Source organism: Geotrypetes seraphini, chromosome 3 (genome assembly GCF_902459505.1).
Source record: "Geotrypetes seraphini chromosome 3, aGeoSer1.1, whole genome shotgun sequence".
NCBI classification, from domain to species: Eukaryota; Metazoa; Chordata; class Amphibia; order Gymnophiona; family Dermophiidae; genus Geotrypetes; species Geotrypetes seraphini.
In genome coordinates, this window is record NC_047086.1 from 68,290,059 (window position 1) to 68,313,303 (window position 23,245).

The following is a 23,245-nucleotide window of genomic DNA, read 5'->3' on the forward strand; positions in this document are numbered from 1 at the left end:
GAACCATAGATTGAGAGCACATGTAGACTTCTTCATTAGTTCTACAGCAGGGAATAAATGAATGTTCTTTTGTCAAACAAATCATCAAATTGATTGCTCAAATTGCCATCAAAACTACAAATCAGTACAGACACAATAATGTATGTTTCTCTGCAGCTTTTTCCCTCAAAACATTATAATGGGTTGCTAAAATTGAAAAATATATTTTGTCTATTGGCCTGAAATGAAATCACTAAGGGGAAAGTCATACTGTGGATGTTTGCCTAACCTCTCACTAGTCCAAGTCCATATAATTATGTGGCATTATGGGCTGTACTGATTCCCAGCTATGTATCGAGAGCTTTCCGGAAGAAAATTCACATCATGTAATTTTTGGTAGGCCTTTCACTCACCATTCCGAGAGATATCAAGTTCTACTAGTTGCATAAAGTTTGCTATTTCTGGAGGGAGTCGCTGAATTTCATTGTCACTGAGTCCAAGTTTCCGCAACTTCACAAGTTGGAAAAACGGCTGAAATGAAACAAAAGAGAGAAGGAATTTCATTCATATTTATATAGTGCGTCATTATAATCAAATTAATATACAAATGCACTTTTCTCCTCCCATCCTGTCACAACAAAAAGGTATTAATACAACATTTTTGCCCTAAATAGTTATCAACCAACACCATTTAAAGCTTTTGGGGTCCTTTTACTAAATTATAGTTTAAAAAATAAGTGGCCTTGTTGTACCATTGCATAGGTTTTTCTTCACAAAACTAAGGCCATTTTACCACAACAGTAAAATGGCCATGTGCTGATGTTGCCATTAGCATGCAGACAATAAAAAATAAAAATTAGCACATGTGAATTTACTGCCATCTATTTTTGGCCAATCATTTTTCTCGAGGACCACAACCCAACTGAGTTTTCAAGATTTCCACAATGAATATGCACGAGATTGATTTGCATACAATGGAAGCAGTCAATGCAAATTAATATTGCGCATATTCATTGGGGAAATCTTGAAAACCCGTGGGTTGTGGCCCTCAAGAACCATGATTGCCCACTCTTGTCTAGGCAGTAAGGGCTCACACTGTTCCTGCACTAACCATTGCATGCAGTAAAAATGTAGTTGCACTAACTGAGTAGCCCAGGAATGCCCACTCTCCACCCCCCGACATGCCCCTAAAAACATTTTGAAATTTGCAGCTCATGGTTAGTGCGTGCATATTTGGCATTGCAGGATGCCTGGGCGTGTCCTGTGTATGCCATTTTAAGCTGTGTTAGCTCCTTACTGAACAGATAGAAAATGGGGTACATAGTTCAAGTGACTAGAATAAGCAATATTATCCTTTAGCACAGTAGTTTACTCAGGATTTTTCCAGCATAATGTTGTGGGTATCATGCTAAAGGGAAGAACAGTTGGTATACAAATGCTTTAGGGAATTCCTACCAATGTTAAAAAAAAATGATAATAAAATGCATAAAACGTTGGTGCATTTTTTTTTTTTTTTTTTGCTTCACAGTACACTCAGCACCGAGTCTGAATCATGGCAAAGATTCTAGTGTGAGATTTTAAGGCTCATCTGAAATGACACGTAGCACTTTTAACTAGTTTATAGTTGATTAAATTTCATGTAATCTATGCAGTTTACAATAATTAAAAACATAAACCAATTAGGAAAAGGAATGCTATAAAATGACAAGACAGAACTCAAAAAGAGCCCATCCCAACAAACTCAAAATAGGCTCCCAATTCCCAAAGCCTATACAACACATCCAATCCAGCTCACCTATTCACCACTTGAAGTGTGTGTATGTATGTGTGTGTGTGTGTGTGTGTGTGTGGAAGGGGGTAAAAAAAAGTCTCTTGCAACCCAAATAACCCTTTCCTCCACTCTCTCCCAAAACAATCCCCAATTCACCAAAAGTTAGGTGCCTTCTGCCTCCAATGCCGTCATCTTAAAAAAGGCCATACTTGTCACCTGGTGCTCCTTTAGTTGACAGGCTGACTACACTTCCCCCTCCCCATTTGCGGTTTCGGCAATCACGATTTCACATATTCGCAATTTTGGGGGGAGGGGGAAAAAAGAAAAACCATCGGTAAGTCTTCCCCCCGCCTTCCCGGCTTTACCTGGTGGTCTAGCGGACTTTCGGGGCAGGAGCGATCTTCCTACACTCCTGCACCATGCAGATCGCCATTAGGAAATAGCTGTGGGGAGTTCCCATCTGCAAGCTGTTCCTCACAGGTAAACAGTGCGGGGAAGCCTGGGGAGAAGCCAGACACCAGGGGAGGCCAGGGGGAACACGCAGGCCTTCCATGGGGAGGGGGGGATGAGCAGTCCTTCGGGGTGGGGGGACAGGAGAAGTGTATGGCGCAGTGGTTGGAGCTACAGCCTCAGCACCCTGGGGTTGTGGGTTCAAACCCCGCGCTGCTCCTTGTGACCCTGGGCAAGTCACTTAATCCTCCATAGCCCCAGGTACGTTAGATAGATTGTGAGCCCACCGGGACAGATAGGGAAAATGCTTGAGTCCCTGATTGTAAAAACCGCTTAGATAACCTTGATAGGCGGTATATAAAAACCTAATAAACTTGAAACTTGACAGGAAGACAGGCCTTAAGGGGGTACAGGCAGGCAGGCCTTTAAGGGGGGGACAGGCCTTTGGGGGGATGCAGGCCTTCAAGGGAGGGGGACAGGGCTTCAAGGGGAGGGACAGGCCTTCAGGGGACAGACCTTGAAGGAGGGGCAGGCGGGTAGGCCTTCAGGAGGGGCAGACCTTCAGGGAGGGACAGACCTTCAAGGGAGAGGCGGGCAGGCAGGCAGGCCTTCGGGGGGGATGCAGGCCTTCAAGGGGGGGACAGGCTTTCAAGGGGGGACAGGCAGGCATTCAGGGGTGGGATGCAGGCCTTTAAGGGGGGGAAAAGCCTTCAAGGAGGAAGCAGGCCTTCAGGGGGAGGTGCAGGCCTTTAGGGGGGCAGACCTTCAGGGGAGGGGGGCCCTGGTGTAGAAATACACGGAGGGAGGGAGGGAGGAAAGGGGGGGTTCAAAGTGACGTACATATGCCGGAAGAAATAATGGGTCTGAAAATAGAGGAGAGGGAGAGAGATGATGAACAATGGGATTTAGGGAGGGAAGGAACAGAAAAGGAGAGAAGTTGGACACAAGGGATGGTGTGGCGGAGGGATAGAGATACTGGATAGGAGGGTAATTGGGAAGAGAAAGGAAGAGATGGTGGATCCTGGGGTGGTGGGTAAGGAGGGAGAGATGATGGATGAAAGGGTAGTTGAAAAAAGGTAGATCTGTGGATGGAGATGAAAAAAAGGAAAGATGCCAGACCTCCAGGGGAGGGAAGGAAAACGGAAGGGGAGGATAGAGATGGCAGATGGATTGTTAGCACGGAGAAAGAAGGAGACCCTGGCAAGCAAGACAATCGGAGCCTGGGACCAAGAAGATTTGAATATTGACCAGACAACAAAAAGTAGAAAAAATAATTTTATTTTCTGTTTTGTGATTACAATATGTCAGATTTGAAAAGTGTATCCTGCCAGAGCTGGTGTTAGACCGCAAACGTGAGCTAGGATTTAAGAGAGAGAGGAAAAGTCCTTTTTGTTTCTTTATTTTGTTTACACCACAGCACCAGTGTGGTTAGGAGAAGCCAAAGAGGGTGAAAAAGCTATAAAATAAACCCATCAGGATGTTTGAAAAAAACACCCAATTGGGCAGGAAAATCAAATCGAAAAACCAATTCAATAGGCTGAATCAAATCGAATCAAAATTTTTTTTTCCTGAATCGGGCAGCACTAGTGTGTAGAGAGAAGTCAGAATGCAAGGATCTCAAAGTCCCTCCTTGAGGGCCGCAATCCAGTCGGGTTTTCAGGATTTCCCCAATGAATATGCATTGAAAGCAGTGCATGCACATAGATCTCATGCATATTCACTGGGGAAATCCTGAAAGCCCGATTAGATTGCGGCCCTCAAGCAGGGACTTTGAGACCCCTGTCTTAGACTGACCTTAGCCTCTGCCGACTGATCGTTTTGTTTCTATGCTACGTCTTATAATTTATTTTTAACTCACCTTGAGTGGCAATGGTAAGACACATAATCAAATTGCACATTACATTAGTGATTTCTATTCCGCCAATACTGAACAGGGATGGGCTCATGTACTATCAAGAAAGCAGAAAGTAAAAAAACTTCCACTGATGCAGAAAACTGCTATATGATATTGTAGCAATGTGCAGGGTTTATTTTCTGTTTGTGTATGGTAGATATTTTAACACTACCGTAATTTACGTGCCATTAATTTACTGCATTAGGAGTAAAACTTTATGCATGTATAAAGGAAATTGTGCTGAAATCTTAATATTTCTGTGACGATGTAGCTTTCTGTATTACAATCGTGGCCGTTATATCTGACCATAAGTAAGCCTTTTAGTCCTGATTTAGCCACAATGTATGCAAAGCACTGTAGCTCTGATTTTCCGAAGAGCAATAGGTCTATATTTTCATGCAGCCTTATTCAATTAAAATTACATGCCTTATTGGTACCACTCAAGGCGAGTTAAAATATAATACAAGATGTACAGCTTTCACTTTCTTCTCAAGCTTGGAGAACGTTTTTCCCCCACCACACTGCGTTTTAGAGCTACTTTAAACCAGCGTCCCCTGAGAAAGGTGTTGTTTTGCACGCTGAAACTAGGATCAGTGTTGGGACCATTTATTTGAATAAAGACTGTTTTATTGGCTGAAAGGACGTGTCCCTTGCTTTCCTGTTGTACTGTTGATATTCCAAGGCGAGGTGTTTTTTCTTTGTTCATCAGCATAAAAACATAACATCCAACCAGTTCAACCTAAGCTCTAACTAACTTACCTCCTCCTACCCATCCCTCTACTCATTTCACATTCCATTCCCCCTGCAAACTACCTCTAGACATCTAGCAGCTAAGACAACCACGGCTTGTCACACAGCAAATTGCCGGGTTTTGATCATTTCCTGAAATCTCAGATTACTTTGCTTCCAAACAGAATACTAGTGCCAAAGAATTCCGTAGCTGAGGGCCAAAAAACACAAAGCTCTCTGTCTAGTACTTTGGAAGTAAACCATAATAGGCAGATTCAAAAACAAGCATCGAGATGACTGCAAAGGGTTTTATGGTATATTAAAAGGTAATAAGCCAAATATTGAAGTTTATTCCACATATACTGTACAGCTCACACCACCTTGGGGGAATCTCTTTATAAAGTTGTTTAATAAATCCAAATAAATAAAAGTTAGGTGTAAAGCCTTAAACCTCTCTATCTTCAACACATCGGAAATGCAGGGATTATAAAATTGGAGAAACATAATCAATGTTTCCCTAGTGAAGTGCTAAGAGACCATATTTTGATCCACTGAAGATTTATTCATTTCATACATAGACCTACATGAAGACAGCTGCTATAGCCCAGTCCGCTCGTAATAAATTTATGCACAGCCATGGTAAGATTCTCCCGTCCATCTCAATAAATGTAGACTAGCAAAGCAGGTTTCCACATTACTGTTGAAATGTTTTTATCCAAATCTAAGAGTCCCAAGTAAACTCCTGAATTCCTAACCACTAGACCGACTGGATTTTACCAATTTCAGTCAGCCTTGGGACATCCTTGTGAAAAATGGATACGTGGGGCCTAATCGGTGGACTTGAGTGACGTAAACAACCTGGGCTCAATTCCCAGCTCAAGTTTTATTTCCCAGGCTGGCTTGTGCTATGGATGCTGCAAAGGCCAGAACGGTGATGCCTACAGACTGGATTTAGGGCTTATACTTGTAGGGTTTCTGAAGGAGCTGACCATCATTGTAATAACTAGACTAGGGTTACTGAAAGAAGGCAATCAAAGAAGAATAAAAGAATTATAAAATAATCTTCCAGTCTGATGTGACTTCAGCTCAGTTCTGGTACATTATATTACACAAAAAGGTACAGTATCTGGGCATGAGATGGCCAAACATTTATTTATTTTATTTCTTCCATTTGGGCATCACACATACCTATACAAGCTCTAGGTGACATTACAGAGGAAGGAGTTAGAAGAGGGTAGGGAGGACTATGGAGAGCAGGAAAGGAGTGGAGAGGAGAGAAGCATGTAGAATATTTCATAGAAATTCCTAACTTTACAGATAAGAGCACCATCTATGTAAATGATATCTAAATGAATTAAAGGAATATGTAAAAAGGAATAGAAGGGAGGAACAGTTAAACAATAGAATTCAGTTAATAAAATAAGAATAGGGGTAAAAACAATGGAATTAAATTTAAAATAATTCATAAACTGGAGGAAAAAAGAAAATCAAATAAGTGGCAGAAGTTCAATTTCCTGAAGCAGCTCTGTTGCCTCAGCATATTTTAAATAATCCCAACGGCAAAAGTCCAGACGGGACAAACATCAGCTCGGGCTTTCCAGCTGCTGCAGCCCCGATTCATCACTTCCAGGCAGAAGATGCACAGAGACAGAACAATCCAGCGCCGGGCCGCACTGCTCTCGGTGGGCGGCGGATGCTCATAGGCAGCTCCCTAAGAATACAGCACTCTGCCTCCATCGGCGGACAACCGGGAGGAGGAGTCCACAGCCCAGCCCCACTCCACGGATCCAGACATCACCAGCTCCTCCCCAATGAGAGAGCAGACGCCGCCCCATCCTAGGCAACAACCAGCAGCGATCAACCATGCCTCCACTGGTCCCGCCTCCAGCAGCAATCTCCCTGCAGCGATCCAAATCACCACACGCAGGTAGGAAGGGCCTCTGCTGAAAATTAACAGTTATGCTGTGATTCTATAACTGTCAAACGCCTCCTATCCAAAATATTTGCTGACTCGTTCAAGTGAAAGTTAAAAGAAAAAAAGTACAGAACCCTGTAAAACTATGAATAAGGTAGATGAAAGGAACAAAATAAAGTAGAAACCAACAAAATAAAACTAAACAGAACTAAAAACTTAAAAACATAAGAGAGAGACACTGAAGCCCAGGTCTTACTCGGGCAGCATTCTAGAATTCTCTCACTTTTTAAGGCATCTGACCCGAGATGTAATGTAATGTAATGTAATGTAATTTATTTCTTATATACCGCTACATCCGTTAGGTTCTAAGCGGTTTACAGAAAATATACATTAAGATTAGAAATAAGAAAGGTACTTGAAAAATTCCCTTACTGTCCCGAAGGCTCACAATCTAACTAAAGTACCTGGAGGGTAATAGAGAAGTGAAAAGTAGAGTTAGAGGAAAAATAAAAATAAAATAAACATTTTAACAAGACAGCATTGATCTAAATACTTTGGAAGGTAGAAGAGAGGAGAGAAAGGAATAGAAGCAGAAGGGGGAGCCGTTGAACAGTAGAATTCTGGAGAAATTTAAATGATAGAAATAGAACAAAACAAAGACAAAAGGCAAAACAATAGATAAGATTAAAGATAAATCATAAGCTGGAAAGAAAAATAAAATAAAACTGTATTGTCTTGATTTTATATTGCAATACTTATTAGGCCAATGATCACTGTTGATCAGCTGATCGGGATGTGTCTTTCTCCCCTTTTGCCTACCCATGAAAACTCTGAAATTAGACCACAGCAGGCTTTTGGATATGGTCGCTTGAAAAAAAACAAGGAAATCTTTTTTTGTTTTGCTAAAACTGAGCTCTCTGAAGCCATTTAGCTAGCCTGCACACATAGCCTCTCACACAGGCATAAACCCTAACCTGTGGATGCCGTATATGCAGTAAGGAGGGGGCGGGGGGAGCAGGGAAGAGGGTGAAGGGGGGTGCCTCTCACCCTCACTGCGACACTGCATAGATGCTCTTTTCTTCTTACAGCAACATGATCCTACTGCCACATTTTAGCACAGGATTACTTTAAAAAATATATATCTATATATCTTAGACACTAATTTTAGGTTTTCTGTCCAATGACTGAAAAAAAAAAATATTGCACACATTACGACTTGCTGACAAACTAAAGGGGGGTTTCTTTTCCAGTTTAAACAAATGAGAAGTCCCTTTAATGCTGCTATTAAAAAGCACAGTGATTGCGTTTTACGGGGTAAATTACAAAATATAAACGATGTTGGCAGGATGTGGATTGGACATGATTATAATAGCATCAGGCTTTGACTCAATGTTATCCTCCTTTCTTGAGACACTTCTCCCTCCGTATTCACAGTGGATGCGGGCGGAACATAGCCGCGAACATGGAAAAACCGTGAATAACTGGTTATATGTTATTTGCAGGGTTTTTTTGTAACAGCCAGCGTTTTCGCTATTGAAACCACAAATAACTAGAGACTCTGCAGCTCAAGGTACCGGATGACACGTACATCCGCTCGCTTTCTCTCGCTCTCTCTCGGTCTCTCTGGTTGAGCTGGCTGGGCTTCGTGCAGGCTATGCTTCCTCTCCATGTCACAATGATGGGGGCGGGGGGGGCCTGCGTGAAGGACGCGTCAGTTTTCAAAACACTCGGCACTTGTCGCCCTGTGGATTGTGTGGGGCTACTCTCAGAGCTTTGTAGATTCGCCATCACACAGGTGTTTCTGTCAGGTGAGCCTTCCAAAAGGCACTGTTTTTACTTTAATTGCTCTCTGTGATGTAACTCAGATTTTGCATGTGAATATCCAGTGGATGAGGACACGAACTGTAGTGGCCCAAGGCAGAAGCACTCATCATTTTGTTTTCATTTTTATGTGAATCAGGAATAGCAAGGCAAAATGTATTATACAGGATGATTCTTTTACTTGAAGGTTGATCTCAGTTTCAAACATAGTTTGGGTTCAGAGTTGATTGATTTGGGGGGGCGGAGTCTGCATGCAAAAAATCGCAAATAAGCGAAACCGTGAGTGCAGAAACCACGAATACGGAGGGAGAAGTGTACTACTATGTTTGTGCAGTGGCAGTTCTCATCCTTGTGTGTGTAATAAATTTGTTATACTGGAATCCCAACAAATGCTTTTCAAACTACAGCAGTAGTCTCAAACCTGCGGCCCAGGGGCCACATGCGGCCCGCCAGGTACTATTTTGAGGCCCTCGGTATGTTTATCATAATCACAAAAGTAAAATAAAACAGTTTCTTGATCATATGTCTCTTTAGCTATAAATTACAATATTATTATTAAGACTTAGCCAAAAGGAAAGATTTATGAACTATAAAGAGTTTTACCTTATGCAAAAATTCTCATTTCTTTAATAAGACATTAACTATTTTTTTCTGAGGCCCTCCAAGTACCTACAAATCCGAAATGTGGCCCTGCAAAGGGCTTGAGTTTGAGATCACTGAACTACGGCTATACTTTTAGTCAGTTTTACAGTGAAATCTGCTAGGGCAGACGCAAGGATATTGGGTGCCCAATCCTAGGTGAACCTTTAGCCTTCTATCCCCCTCATCAATTAACTTTTAGGCCCCTCGCTCCATGCTTTTAAATATTAATATAAAATATTTTAATATTACATAACTGTCTATGTTGCAATAACCCTACACTCATAGAAGCCACTTCACCTAAAACGACATCACTACCACCTAACAATTATCGTCATAATACACGTAGATACAATTTTGCTTTTAACACAATTTGCATGGTCTTTAGACAGGAGGATCTGATCCTTATTAGAAATGTGGGCTTGGTTATGGTTCTCATAGACTGGTGCAAAAGTATCCAGAGAAGAGGTGGATGAGGGCAAGCTAGAATTGGTTTTGAAGAAATTGGGATAAACAGGTTCAACTGATTGCCAGTCAGGAAAAGACAAGGCCCAGTTGATTCACACTGAAGAAAACACCACAACAGTTGAAGAACCGTGTAGTGAAGTGGTTTAGGTATAGACTTATTGCAATTTTAATTCTGGATGAGAGATCCCAAATTTTACTGAAATTGGTCAAGTTGTGATATAGTTATGCAAAAAATAAGCTTTATAGAGGGGGGGGGGTAAACTAAATAGATAACATTTAGTCCAGATCATCCATTCCACCTTCCTTTTTGTTCTGGCGGAATTTTGTGGTCTTGTTTTTGTTTGCTTCTAAACAACGCTGAAAAAACATAAATAGTAATATCAGCTCAGAGCAGCCCATCCAATCTTAGCTCAGTCTCTCTCACAGTGGCATGGCAAAATATGTGGGAAATAACAGCCTGGCACTCGCCCGTGTAGTGCAGGTCAAGAAAGAGCGTGCTGCAATGGCTCAGGCACTGTTATCCGGGCTGAGTTGCAGTGACAGTCCTGCTCGCAGCTGCGCCACACCCCCGTGTAGCTCAGCGTGCCAGCTCCAGAGAAGTGCAACCCGCCGTACGGCGCAGTCCTAGCTCCGGAGATGTGGGACAGGCAGGACTTGATAGCACACTTGGTGACATTAGGAGGGAGGCTAAATGGGCTATGAGGTAAGAGAGAGAATTGCCCGCTTTGGGTTAGGCCCACCCAAAATTGGCTGCATGGCCACGCCAGTGGCTCAGAGACATTAATTTTATTTCTAATTGTCATTTACTGTGTTACTATGTTAAATAAGTGCTTCACTTGATTAGAATATCCAGACAATTGACTTGCTACTAAAACGAAAGTTGGTGAGCCCGTGTCCAACCTGCATCAAGGTCTAATGCGCGCGATATGAAAGCTGTGTGTCCTAATACAGAATGCACGTTAACTGCAACTCTTAGATTTCTAATCATGTCCAAGTTGCTACTTTTAATGGGAAAGGAATTGTTGGACTCATGGTTATATAAAACAGTTCTCGAACTTGAAAGGGACTGGGACTCATATTCCGCTTTTTTGTGGTCACACATTCAAAGCGGTTTGCATATTTTTAAGTTTGCTTGCCTTTGCTTCCAAACCATAACAGGTTCATCCCCAATCTATCTATCTCATCATTTCGAATTTCCAGGCACAACTTGTACACGTAGTGCCAACTTGTTGGCCTTTCCATCCTTGAAGGGCTGTATCTACAAGAGATTCCTCAATAGAACACTATCATTCCAAGCAGGCAAATGGAATAAAAGTTTAGCCAACTTTATCTCGAACGCACATTCTTAGCAAACTTTTAGGAAGTCAATCAAAACTTATCTCTTTGATAAATTTCTCCGACTCCACTTCCACCTTGATGTACTTCTAAAACACTTCCAGGAAAAAATTTGATTAATCGTACCATGCTAAGGTAATTTTGAAAGATTTTTGCAATATCGCTTTCTGTATACAGTCTCTTACGCTCTAAACTGTTTATGGTATTTAAAAATAAGTTGTTATTATTATTAAAAAGAGCACTCCTTTGGTTCATCTCCATAGAACATCAAATCAGATTTTGTAGTGGTCAGCTGTATCGCAACAGCTTTAGAAGGGCCTAAGTCTAATTGTTTTGGTGGGGATGAGGGGCAGTTCTCACCTCTCACACACGCTGCTTGATCCTTACACCCTCACTTAGCTAGGTCCACAATCTCCCATGTAACTGTCCTTCACCTATGCCAGGGGTGTCAAAGTCCCTCCTCGGGGTCCACAATCCAGTCGGGTTTTCAGGAATTCCCTAATGAATATGCATGAGATCTATTAGCATACAATGAAAGCAGTGCATGCAAATAGATCTCATGCATATTCATTGGGGAAATCCTGAAAACCCGACTGGATTGCAGCCCTCGAAGAGGGACTTTGCCATCCCTGACCTATGCTGTCTTCTCACACCTGTGTCATCATCTTCCTCCGGCCTGCAGACGAGTGGAGTGTTTCCCAGTACTGCATCATCTTTCTCCACCGGCATGCTTCAATCTGAGTTTTCAAGGTATGATGCCAGTAGATCCTAAAGACTACACAGCCCCACACATTCAGCCTTCCAAGTCAATTTGGTTGATGAAGGAGGCAGACCAGACGTGAAATGCTGCCCTCCTTTTTGAAGCTTCGGGTTGGGTATTTATTTATGCCCCGCCTTTCCCAAGGCGGGTCACAATAGAGTACACACACAAACAGAACTGCACACAGTACAACAAATCGAACATCAATAAAACATAATAGTGATAATTTATTTTTAAAATTTCTTTACCGTTTTTATCCAAAACGGTTTACAAGGAGTTATATATATATATAATGTTAAAAGTCTATACAAATTTTTTTTTTTTAAAAACCCAGATATATTCAGTCTAGAATAAAATCAATTGCTCAGAAAAATGCATCAACAAATAGTTGAGTCTTCAACATTTTCTTAAAAGAATTCCTCTGTCCACATTTTCAAATCTGACCAACAAGGCCATTCCATAGCTTGACTCCTGTACATGTAAAAGTCATATCTACATGTTTAGGGTTGGCCTTTGTTTTCAGCAGTGCAGCGCCTGCAGAACTCAGGGATCTTTGTAGCCTCCTAAAATTACAAAGAGGCTATCAGCGCCTCGCCTCAAAAAAAAACCTCTAAATCAAGTCCCATATTTCATCTTACAGAAGAGGTGTTGTTTCTTCAATATTTTCTTTAAACTACTCAAACTTGTTTGCTATTGTAAATATCCCAGAAGCTTATTCCACTCCTGAGGACTCACACACGAAAATATGCTAGCTGTTGGATTAGACTTTAAAAGTGATCTACTCCCGGAGAGAGTTGATTTTTTTCTGTTTCGGCCCCCCAAATCTGGAACTTACTTTCAATTAACCTAAGAGAGGAAAAATTATTGAATAAATTTAAAAGTCTTCTAAAGAGCTGGCTTTTTTAAGATGCTTTTCAATAAACTGGTACTATTATACTTTAGGGTAGGACGTGGAGGTTCACTGAAATATGTGGGTACTTGTTTCCCATCCTGTGTGTATTAAACCTATGCCCAATTTTATTTGCAGTTTTATTTTTTTAATATTGTATTTTATACTGCCCTTTTCCCTAATGTATTAATGTCTAATGTATTAATGACTAATAGTATTCTATGTGATGTATGTGGATTTTATTATTTGATTTGATTTGTTATTTATTGTAAATCGCATTGAAATAAGATTTTGTGATCAAATCAAAGAATCTTTTTTTTTTTAAAAATATATGTTTATTAGCAGTGAAGCAGCACATACATTCAGGCGGCAACAATACCATAATCTGCATGCAAATAACATAAGGGATATAAAAACAGCTGGTAAAAGCAAACCAAACCAGAGACATCAGGGTGTCGAGAGGGATCCGTGAACAAAAATACAAGGAAATTCCCCGCCATAAGGCAGTGCCAACTTCACCTTTTGTTACTTACCCCCCAAAATATCTAAATAGACATTCCTCAAGCCCGACTCAAAGCCCATGCACACCAAGCACACACATGACCACAACAGGCACATCTCCCTTTCACACTAACCCCCCCCCCCACACACATACAAACAAGCAAACCGCCCCCCTCACCCCCAGTAATAGATAGAAGAGCTGTCAATGAGTATAGAAAAAGAAATAGGCCTACAGACGGAAAATAGAAGGAGAAATAGAGAAAAGGTCACCCAGGTAGGCAGAGGACTCCCGAGAACCCCCAAAAGGGGGTCTACACCTCGGGGCCAGAAGCTCAAAATTAGTTGTCACCGGGTACTGGCTCCGGAGCAGAGATCGAGCGCAACAAGCTGTCCCACAATGCCACATAAAGCACAGTTACTTACCGTAACAGGTGTTATCCAGGGACAGCAGGCAGATATTCTTTACGCATGGGTGACGTCACCGACGGAGCCCACGGTACGGACCTTTTTACTAGAAAGTTCTAGTTGGCCGCACCGCGCGTGCGCGAGTGCCTTCCCGCCCGACGGAGGAGAGCGTGGTCCCCAGTTAGTATAAGCCAGCTAAGAAGCCAACCCGGGGAGGAGGGTGGGATGTAAGAATATCTGCCTGCTGTCCCTGGATAACACCTGTTACGGTAAGTAACTGTGCTTTATCCCAGGACAAGCAGGCAGCATATTCTTTACGCATGGTTGACCTCCAAGCTAACAAAGAGGGAGGAGGGATGGTTGGCCATTAGGAAAATAAATTCTGAAGTACAGATTGGCCGAAGTGCCCATCCCGTCTGGAGAAAGCATCCAGACAGTAGTGAGTAGTGAATGTGTGAACTGAGGACCAGGTGGCCGCCTTGCAGATTTCCTCAATGGGTGTGGAACGGAGGAAAGCAACAGAAGCGGCCATAGCTCTTACCCTGTGGGCCGTGACAGCACCGTCTAGTGACAGACCGGCCCGAGCGTAACAGAACGCGATGCAAGCTGCAAGCCAGTTGGATAGCGTCCGTTTAGAGACCGGTCGACCCAAACGATTCGGGTCGAAGGTCAGGAAGAGCTGAGGGGACAAGCGGTGAGCCCTTGTACGATCAAGATAGTAAGCCAGGGCATGCTTGCAGTCAAGGCTGTGCAATGCCTGTTCTCCGGGATGTGAATGAGGTTTCGGGAAGAAAACAGGCAACACAATGGACTGGTTGAGGTGAAAAGCTGAGACCACCTTTGGAAGGAACTTTGGATGGGTGCGCAGAACCACCTTGTCATGGTGAAAAATAGTGAACGGTGGATAGGCAACCAGTGCATGAAGCTCACTAACCCTCCTGGCAGAGGTGATGGCAATGAGGAAAAGAACCTTCCATGTCAGAAATTTGAGCGAAGTTGTGGCAAGCGGCTCAAAGGGAGGTTTCATGAGGGCAGATAAAACCACATTCAGGTCCCAGACGACCGGAGGAGGCTTCAGAGGTGGTTTGACGTTGAAGAGGCCCCTCATGAATCGGGAAACCAGAGGGTGAGCCGTGAGAGGTTTTCCTAAGACAGGTTCATGAAATGCCGTGATGGCACTGAGATGGACTCTGATAGAGGTAGACTTGAGGCCTGCGTTGGACAGGGAGAGCAAGTAGTCCAGAACAGTTTCCACCGCTAAAGAGGTGGGATTGTGATGATGACGGAGGCACCAAGAGGAGAACCTGGTCCACTTCTGATGGTAACATTGGAGGGTGGCCGGTTTCCTGGAGGCGTCCAAAATGAGACGGACAGGCTGAGACAGATTTCCTGAAGAGGTCAGCCCGAGAGAAACCAAGCTGTCAGGTGGAGCGAAGACAGATTGGGATGTAGTAGAGACTGATGTTGCTGTGTAAGAAGAGTAGGAAACACAGGTAGAGGAATGGGATCCCTGGAGCTGAGCTGAAGCAGGAGGGAGAACCAGTGTTGACGAGGCCACCGGGGAGCTATGAGGATCATGGTGGCTCCGTCCCTGCGGAGCTTGGATAAAGTCCGCAACATCAGAGGTAGAGGAGGAAAGGCATAGAGGAACCGATCCGTCCAGTCGAGAAGGAATGCATCCGGGGCCAGACGATGAGGAGAGAAGAGTCTGGAGCAGAACTGGGGCAGCTGATGGTTGTGAGGAGCTGCGAATAGGTCCACCTGCGGAGTGCCCCAGCGAGCAAAGATGGAGTGGAGCGTGGGAGGATCCAAAGTCCACTCGTGAGGTTGAAGGATGCGGCTGAGATTGTCGGCCAGGGAATTCTGTTCGCCCTGGATGTAGACAGCCTTGAGGAAGAGATTGCGGGCCGTGGCCCAGGTCCAAATGCGAAGAGCCTCCTGACAAAGGAGGCGAGATCCGGTGCCGCCCTGTTTGTTGATGTAGTACATGGCAACTTGGTTGTCCGTGCACAGGAGCAGAACCTGAGGGCAAAGAAGGTGCTGGAAGGCCTTGAGAGCATAGAACATGGCTCGTAGTTCCAGAAAATTGATGTGATGAAGACGCTCCTGCGGGGTCCAAAGACCTTGGGTGCGTAGGTCTCCCAGGTGAGCTCCCCATGCATAAGGGGAGGCATCCGTGGTGATGGTCATGGAATGCGGGGGCAGATGAAAAAGAAGGCCCCTGGAAAGATTTGAGGAGTTCAACCACCATTGTAGAGATTGCTGAAGAGACGATGTCACAGAGATGGGATGAGAAAGAAGGTTCGAGGTCTGTGACCACTGGTTGGCCAGAGTCCATTGAGGTGTTCTGAGGTGGAGTCGTGCCAGGGGAAGCACATGTACCGTCGAGGCCATGTGGCCCAGGAGGACCATCATTTGTCTGGCAGAAATGGAGTGATGAAGGAGCACCTGACGACACAGGTGTAGCAGAGTTCGCTGACGGTCGGAGGGGAGAAACGCCCTCATTAGTGTGGTGTCGAGAACTGCTCCAATGAACTGAAGGCGCTGCGTGGGAAGCAGATGCGACTTGGGGTAGTTGATCTCGAACCCCAGGAGGTGGAGGAGAGAGATGGTATGATGAGTGGCTTGTAGCACAAGTGGAGACGTAGGTGCTTTCACCAACCAATCGTCCAAGTATGGAAACACCTGGAGGTTGTGAGACCTGAGGAAGGCCGCCGCCACAATGAGGCATTTGGTGAACACCCTGGGTGATGAAGCGAGGCCAAAAGGTAGCACTTTGTACTGATAATGGCGATGGTGCACCTGGAATCTTAGGTAGCGACGTGAAGCTGGATTGATTGGTATGTGAGTGTAGGCCTCTTTGAGGTCCAGGGAACATAGCCAGTCGTTCTGAGAGAGATGAGGGTAAAGCGTGGCAAGGGAGAGCATTCTGAACTTCTCCTTGACAAGACATTTGTTGAGGTCCCTGAGATCGAGAATGGGACGTAGGTCTCCTGTCTTTTTTGGAACCAGAAAGTAACGGGAGTAGAATCCCCGGCCCCTTTGTTCCAGAGGTACTTCTTCGATGGCATTGAGGAGAAGGAGGGATTGGACCTCCCTCAGGAGGAGGGGGGTTTGAGTTGAAAGAGAAGCAGACTCTACGGGAGGATTGTCTGGTGGAAGAGTCTGGAAGTTGAGAGAGTAGCCGTGGCGGATGATGTTGAGGACCCACTGGTCTGATGTGATGACCTCCCAACGGCTGAGAAAAATGCGGAGCCTGCCTCCGATTGGTTGAGGGAGAGGCAATGAGGGTGGAAGACTGGCTAAGCCCTGGAGAGAGGAGTCAAAAGGGCTGAGAAGGTTTGGCAGGAGGAAGAGGCTTGGCAGGTTGATTAGACTGTGCACGAGCCTGGTTGTGTTGTTGGCGAGCCCGCCTAGGTTGCTGTGAAGGTGGGTTAAGCGGCCTAGCGGAGAACCTGCGTTGGTATGAAGACTGTGGTTTGTAAGGCCGAGCAGGAGGGGCCTTCTTCTTTGGTTTAATGAGAGAATCCCATCTGGTCTCATGGGCGGAGAGTTTTTGTGTGGTGGTATCCAGAGACTCTCCGAACAATTCGTCTCCCATACATGGGGCGTTGGCTAGTCGGTCCTGATGGTTGACATCCAGATCAGAGACCCTGAGCCAGGCCAGGCGGCGCATGGCCACAGCGATGGCAGATGCACGAGAGGTGAGCTCAAAGGAGTCATAGATGGAGCACACCATAAATTTTCTAAGTTGAAGCAGGCTGGAGATGTGCTGCTGGAATAGTGGAACCTTGTGCTCCGGCATGTACTTTTGCATGGCGGAGAGTTGCATTACCAGATGTTTCAGGTAGAATGAAAAGTGGAAAGAGTAATTGTTTGCCCTGTTGGCAAGCATGGCATTCTGGTAGAGCCGCTTGCCAAACTTGTCCATAGTTTTGCCCTCCCTGCCAGGAGGGGTAGAGGCATATACACTGGAGCCTTGAGTCTTTTTTAAAGTGGACTCAACCAGGAGAGATTCATGGGGCAGCTGGGGTTTATCAAATCCCGGGATTGGAATAACCCTGTAAAGGCTATCCAGTTTACGGGGTGCCCCAGGGACAGTTAATGGATTTTCCCAATTTTTATAAAAAGTTTCCCGTAGGATGTCATGCACGGGTAACTTCAGGAACTCCTTAGGAGGTTGATCGAAATCTAATGCCTCCAGGAAAGCTTGTGATTTCTTGGAGTCAGATTCCAGAGGCAAAGATAAGGCCCCCGATAACTCCCTGAGGAATTTTGAAAAAGAAGATTGCTCAGGTTTAGATGTGGTATCGGGGGCCGAGGGCTCTTCGTCCGACGACGATGCATCCTCCTCGGTACCGAGGGGAGATTCTTCCCAGAGGTCCGGGTCTCTGACATCGGGTGCGTGCCGAGAGACTGGAGTGGAAGGCTCGGTATGATGAGCTTTAGACCGAGACTTGCCTGAGCGTACCGAGACGGTACCGGGGGATGAAGACCTGTGTCTGTCTCGGTCCCGGGAAGAACGGTGCCGGTCAGGTTCGCGGGAAGACCGGTGTTCCGCTCGGTCCCGAGGAGGATCGGATGTCGTCAGAGCGACGGCCTCGGCATGGGCATGGATATGCGGTGCCGAGAGAATGGGCATGGAGGGGTCCATAGGTACCGATGGCGTGGATACCGGTTGGACGGTGTGGGGCTCGGGCCGGTCTGGTACCGAGAGCAGCGGTGCCAGGATAGAGGGCAAGAGCTGTTTAAGTTGCTGTTGGAGTTGTTCCTGCAACTTATCCTGGAGGATGGCCGCAATGCGGTCATCCAGGGGTGGCACCGGAACCACTTTTTTCTGCTTTGGTTCCATGGGTGCCGCTCTACGCTCCGGCGATGAGGAGGCCGATGACGAGGCACTCACCGATATCGGAGCGGAGCGCTTTTTAGTTCGGCGTGGAGCCGAAAGAGCCGGTGTCGCCACCGAGGTGGGAGGGCGCTCAAGGGTGGAAGGCTTCTTAGCCGGCTTACCTGGCGCCGGTGGCGCCGATGTAATGTCAGGCGGTGTCGAGGTGGTCGGTGCCGACTTCGATGGTGCCGCAGTTGAAGAAGTCGAGTCCATAGTCGGGCCGGTGCCGAACAGCAGACTTTGCTGAATTTGGCGATTCTTCAAAGTGCGTTTTTTAAGAGTGGCACAGCGGGTGCAGGAGTCCGCCCGATGCTCCGGTCCCAAACACTGTAAACACCAATTGTGTGGGTCAGTGAGGGAGATCGGGCGTGCACACCGCTGGCACTTCTTAAAACCGGGCTGCGGGGGCATGAATGGAAACACGGCCTCCGCAAAATCAAACCCCGAGGCCTGGATCGTGACAACAGGCCCCGCCGGGGCAAGGACAAAAAACTAAACAAAAAGAAAATATTTTTTTTTTTTTTTTTGGAAATGAAAGAAAAAAGAACCCGAAGGTAAATAAAACGAAAAAAGAACGCGAGCGGGAAGGCAAAAAGAGGATTTCAATCGGAGTTGAAAAACGCACGTCTTCTTCGCTCCGCGGAAACAAAGAAACTGGGGACCACGCTCTCCTCCGTCGGGCGGGAAGGCACTCGCGCACGCGCGGTGCGGCCAACTAGAACTTTCTAGTAAAAACGTCCGTACCGTGGGCTCCGTCGGTGACGTCACCCATGCGTAAAGAATATGCTGCCTGCTTGTCCTGGGATAATATCTTTTATCACAGTTGGAAGATCCCGCATACCAGTGGCGTTCAAAAGTGGCCATGTCCCGCAATTTGGCATGCCATAGTGCAATGGGAGGGGGGGGCCTCAGAAATCCAACTGGAGAGAATTGCTTTCTTAATCACTAGGAATACATAAAGCGCCGCTGGGGGACAGACAAACCCTGTTCAAAAAGCGGCTCCTGCAACCCTAGAAGTAAAACCCCATAGTCCCATTCCACCGACCGTTGAAGGATAGCCTCCAACACAGCCAGCATCTCCCTCCAGAGGGTAAGTTTAGAGCATTCCAGAAAAGAGTGGAGGTACGTACCTGACTGGCATTTGCATTTAACACAAGAGGCATCTTCCCAGAGTCCCAAGCTGGCTCCCCGCTGTCGAGTTAAGTAATATCGGTGCAGGATCTTAAATTGAGTGTCCTGGTATTCGACAGATTTAGTGAATGCAAAAAGGGTGGCAAAACACTCCTGAAACTGATGCTCCTCAATATATACACCCAGATCACCCTGCCAAACCTCTCTTACTCTGGATATAGCGTCAGTGGGACTCGATATCTTCAATATTTTATATCAATGTGAAAGCTTATTCATAGAGGGTGGAGAGAAATTGAGTGTCTAGCCTCCCGAGCGACCATGCTCCGGGGCATCGGTTCCTTTCTGCCTCCCAATAATGGCGGACCTGAAAGTAGGAAAACAGAAAATGATTGGGGAGGTCCCATGTTCGCTGAACCTGGGAGAAAGAGGGAAAAGTCCGGGAATCCAACTCAAGCAGCTGCGCCATGACCGTACAGCCCCGAGACGCCCAACCCCGAAATGCAGAATTTCCCCAGCCCAGTTGAAAGTTGGAATTTCCCAAGAAACGAAGAAAGGGAGACACCGCGGGGCTAAGCCCCTGTCGGTGCCTCCACCATCGCCAGGCCTGCCGTAAAGGCCACATGAATTGCATCTGAACTCTGTACCAGTGAGAGGGATCGGATTGGGAGTGGAGCATGTTCATGAATTAAAAAGGATGAGTCCAACCCTCCACCCATCCCTGCGGAGAATATCGTTCGCATCCCGAGTATCCCTCATGTATCCAGCGCAGAAGCGCGGCCACATTGTAGAGACGAATGTCGGGGACATTCAGCCCATCATCAGACTTATCCAACATCAATTTCGCCATACTAATTCGCGGAGCCTTGGAGCGCCAGATAAACTTAGAGATAATCGATTTGAACTTAAGTTCCTCTTTGCGACGCAACCAGATCGGGATGGTCTGTAAAGGGTATAACAGTTTCGGAAGCATGACCATTTTGACTAGCGCTATCCGGCCCATCAGGCCCAACGGCAAATCCTTCCAACGCTGACATAGCTTGTTAATCTCCTCCAGCGGACGCAGAACATTTTCCGCATAGAGGACGGAAGGCTGTGTGCTTAAGAAGACGCCCAGATACCTCATAGGCACCGTCGTGGGCGGAATAGCCAAGAGCGCGTGCCATGGCTCCGGCGGGCCCCCAGACAGCAGTAAAAGTTCCGACTTAGAGCAGTTCACCTGAAGGCCAGAAAGCAACCCAAAGGCTCTCACCACCGCAAGAGCTGGATCCAGATGAATGGAAGCCTGATCTAAATACAAAAGGATATCATCCGCAAACAAGCTGATTTTGCACTCGTGGCCCCCTACTCTCACCCCCCGGAAATGATTACACCCTCTAATTTTGATGGCTAATGGTTCCATGGCCAACAAAAATAGTAAAGGCGACAGGGGACAGCTCTGTCGAGTGCCTCGTTGAAGGCCAAAACGGGCCGTCAAACTGCCATTGATTAATAAGCGTGCCTGCGGGTCCACATACAACGCCTTCACCCAAGCCAGAAAGGAGCCTTGAAATCCGTATCGCTCCAAAGTCCAGAAAAGATATTCCCAGGAGATGCTGTCAAACGCCTTTTCCATGTCCAATCCCGCGATAGCTGAGTGGCCCCCGCATCCCGCATGGATCCGAATGGCTCCCAGCACTTTCATCAAATTCATGGAAGCATATCGGCCGGGAACAAAACCCACCTGATCATGGTGAATAAGGTCTGGTAAAACAGAATTCAGCCTGCGCACTAGGGTAGCCGTCAACAGCTTTATGTCCTGGTCTAAGAGCGAGATGGGCCGATACGAACTCACCAATCCATGGTCCTTGCCCGGTTTCGGCAGTAAAACCACATGGGCAAGGTTATCGGGAAACTCGGTCTCGCCCGCTGACACTCCATTATACAGGGCGCACAAAGGCTCAGCCACCAAATCCTGAAGAATCCTATAATATTCCGGGCCTAAACCATCAGGGCCCGGCGCCTTCGCCAAGGTAAGGGAGCGGATACCCCGCAAAATTTCCTCCCTTGTAAGTGGAGCGTTTAAGGCTTGGAGCTCCGAGTCCTCAAGCCCCGGAATCTGAAGATCAGAGAAAAAGGACAGCAAGGCCTCTCGGTCCAAAGGACGAGCTTCGTACAGCTTCGAGTAGAAAGAGACAGATTGTTCTTCTATCTGCTGAGCTGTAGTGTATTCAGTACCCCGGGCATCCTTAATGGATGTAATAACTTGCCTTTTTTTTGGTGGTCGCACCAAATTAGCTAAAAGTTTCCCCGCTTTGCTCCCCCAGCGATACAATTGATATCTGTGAAAGTACAAAGAAGTCCGCATACGATCATTAAGCAGCCCCTCTATCTGTTCCTTCAGAGACTGAAGTTCTCGTTTGTCAGAGTCAGACATCGACTGAATATGGCGCTGCCTGAGAATACGCATGTCACTCGTAAGTTGCAATATCTTCCCATCCCGCTCTTTCCTCTTATGAGCCGTGTATGCTATAACGTGCCCTCTCATCACCGCATACCAGTACGTACTGGGGCTCACATCATCATTCTGATTAGTCATTTGATAGTCCACCCACCGCGCTCTAAGATATTCCCGGAATGCCTTATCCGTATACAATTGAGGAGACAGCTTCCAGGACTTTCCCCGAATCCCAGATGAAAAAGAGAGGGTCACCACCACTGGAGTGTGATCAGAAACGGTGCTCTCCAAGATGTCTGCTCGAATTGCCACGGGAAACAGCCGGCGATCTAGGAGAAGATAATCTAGGCGCGCGTATGTGTTATGAACGTGCGAAAAGAAAGTGAAGTCCCTATCAGAAGGGTGTAAGGTGCGCCATATATCCACGATGTCTAAGTGGCTAAATAGGAAGTTAACCTCTCTTGCGGCCTGATCACGAGGCGACACTCGGGGTGGTTTACAGTCGAAGCTCGGATCAGCAGTGATATTAAAGTCCCCGCCCAAGATAAGATGGTATTCGGTATATTCTGACAGTTTAAAGAGGAGAGTAGAGAAGAAGCTGTGAGTGTATACGTTCGGAGCATAGATATTGCAGATCATCAGCTTCTTACCCCAAAGCTCCCCCAATACCATAACAAATCTCCCCTCGCGGTCTTGAACCAGCTTGTGAAACTGAAAAGGTAACTGTTTGCTAAGAAGGATCGCCACCCCTCGCCGCCTACCCCCAAAGGAGGAGGAGTATACCTCACCCACCCAGCTTCTACGTAATTTAGAATGTTCCAATTGTGACATGTGAGTCTCCTGGAGATATGCTACATCGGCACTCATTTTCCGTAAGGAGGCCAGTGCTCTCGATCTCTTTATAGGTGACCGAAGGCCAGCAACGTTAAGAGTAACCACCTTTAAATCAGCCAGTATCAAAAGGCCAACACTCAGAGAATTGACCATTATAGAAGTTCAACCACCCCAGCGGGACCTCCCAGCTAAGTCCCTGGGTAGAGAAAAGATAGGTGCCACTCCCCCATCTAGGACCAGTCATACCATACATCCACATCCATACAAACAAACAACCACCCTACCCATGCACACCCAGCCATACAACCCCAAAAGCCCCCCACACCCCCCCCCCCCCCCAACCCAAGACCTTCCTCAGCGGTAGCTCCCTTCCCCAGCCCCGCACCACCCAAAGACACACCT

General features: G+C 46.1%; 1 protein-coding gene across 1 annotated transcript in view; it reads right to left on the reverse strand.

Annotated features, from left to right (window-relative positions):
• The window catches only part of LRRC1 (leucine rich repeat containing 1), a 234,210-nt gene that overhangs the window by 145,873 nt on the left and 65,092 nt on the right, over positions 1-23,245 (reverse strand). The window contains exon 2 of the mRNA XM_033939508.1: positions 393-510. Within this exon, the coding sequence (XP_033795399.1) occupies positions 393-510 (118 nt within the window). The remainder of the gene's footprint in view (positions 1-392; positions 511-23,245) is intronic.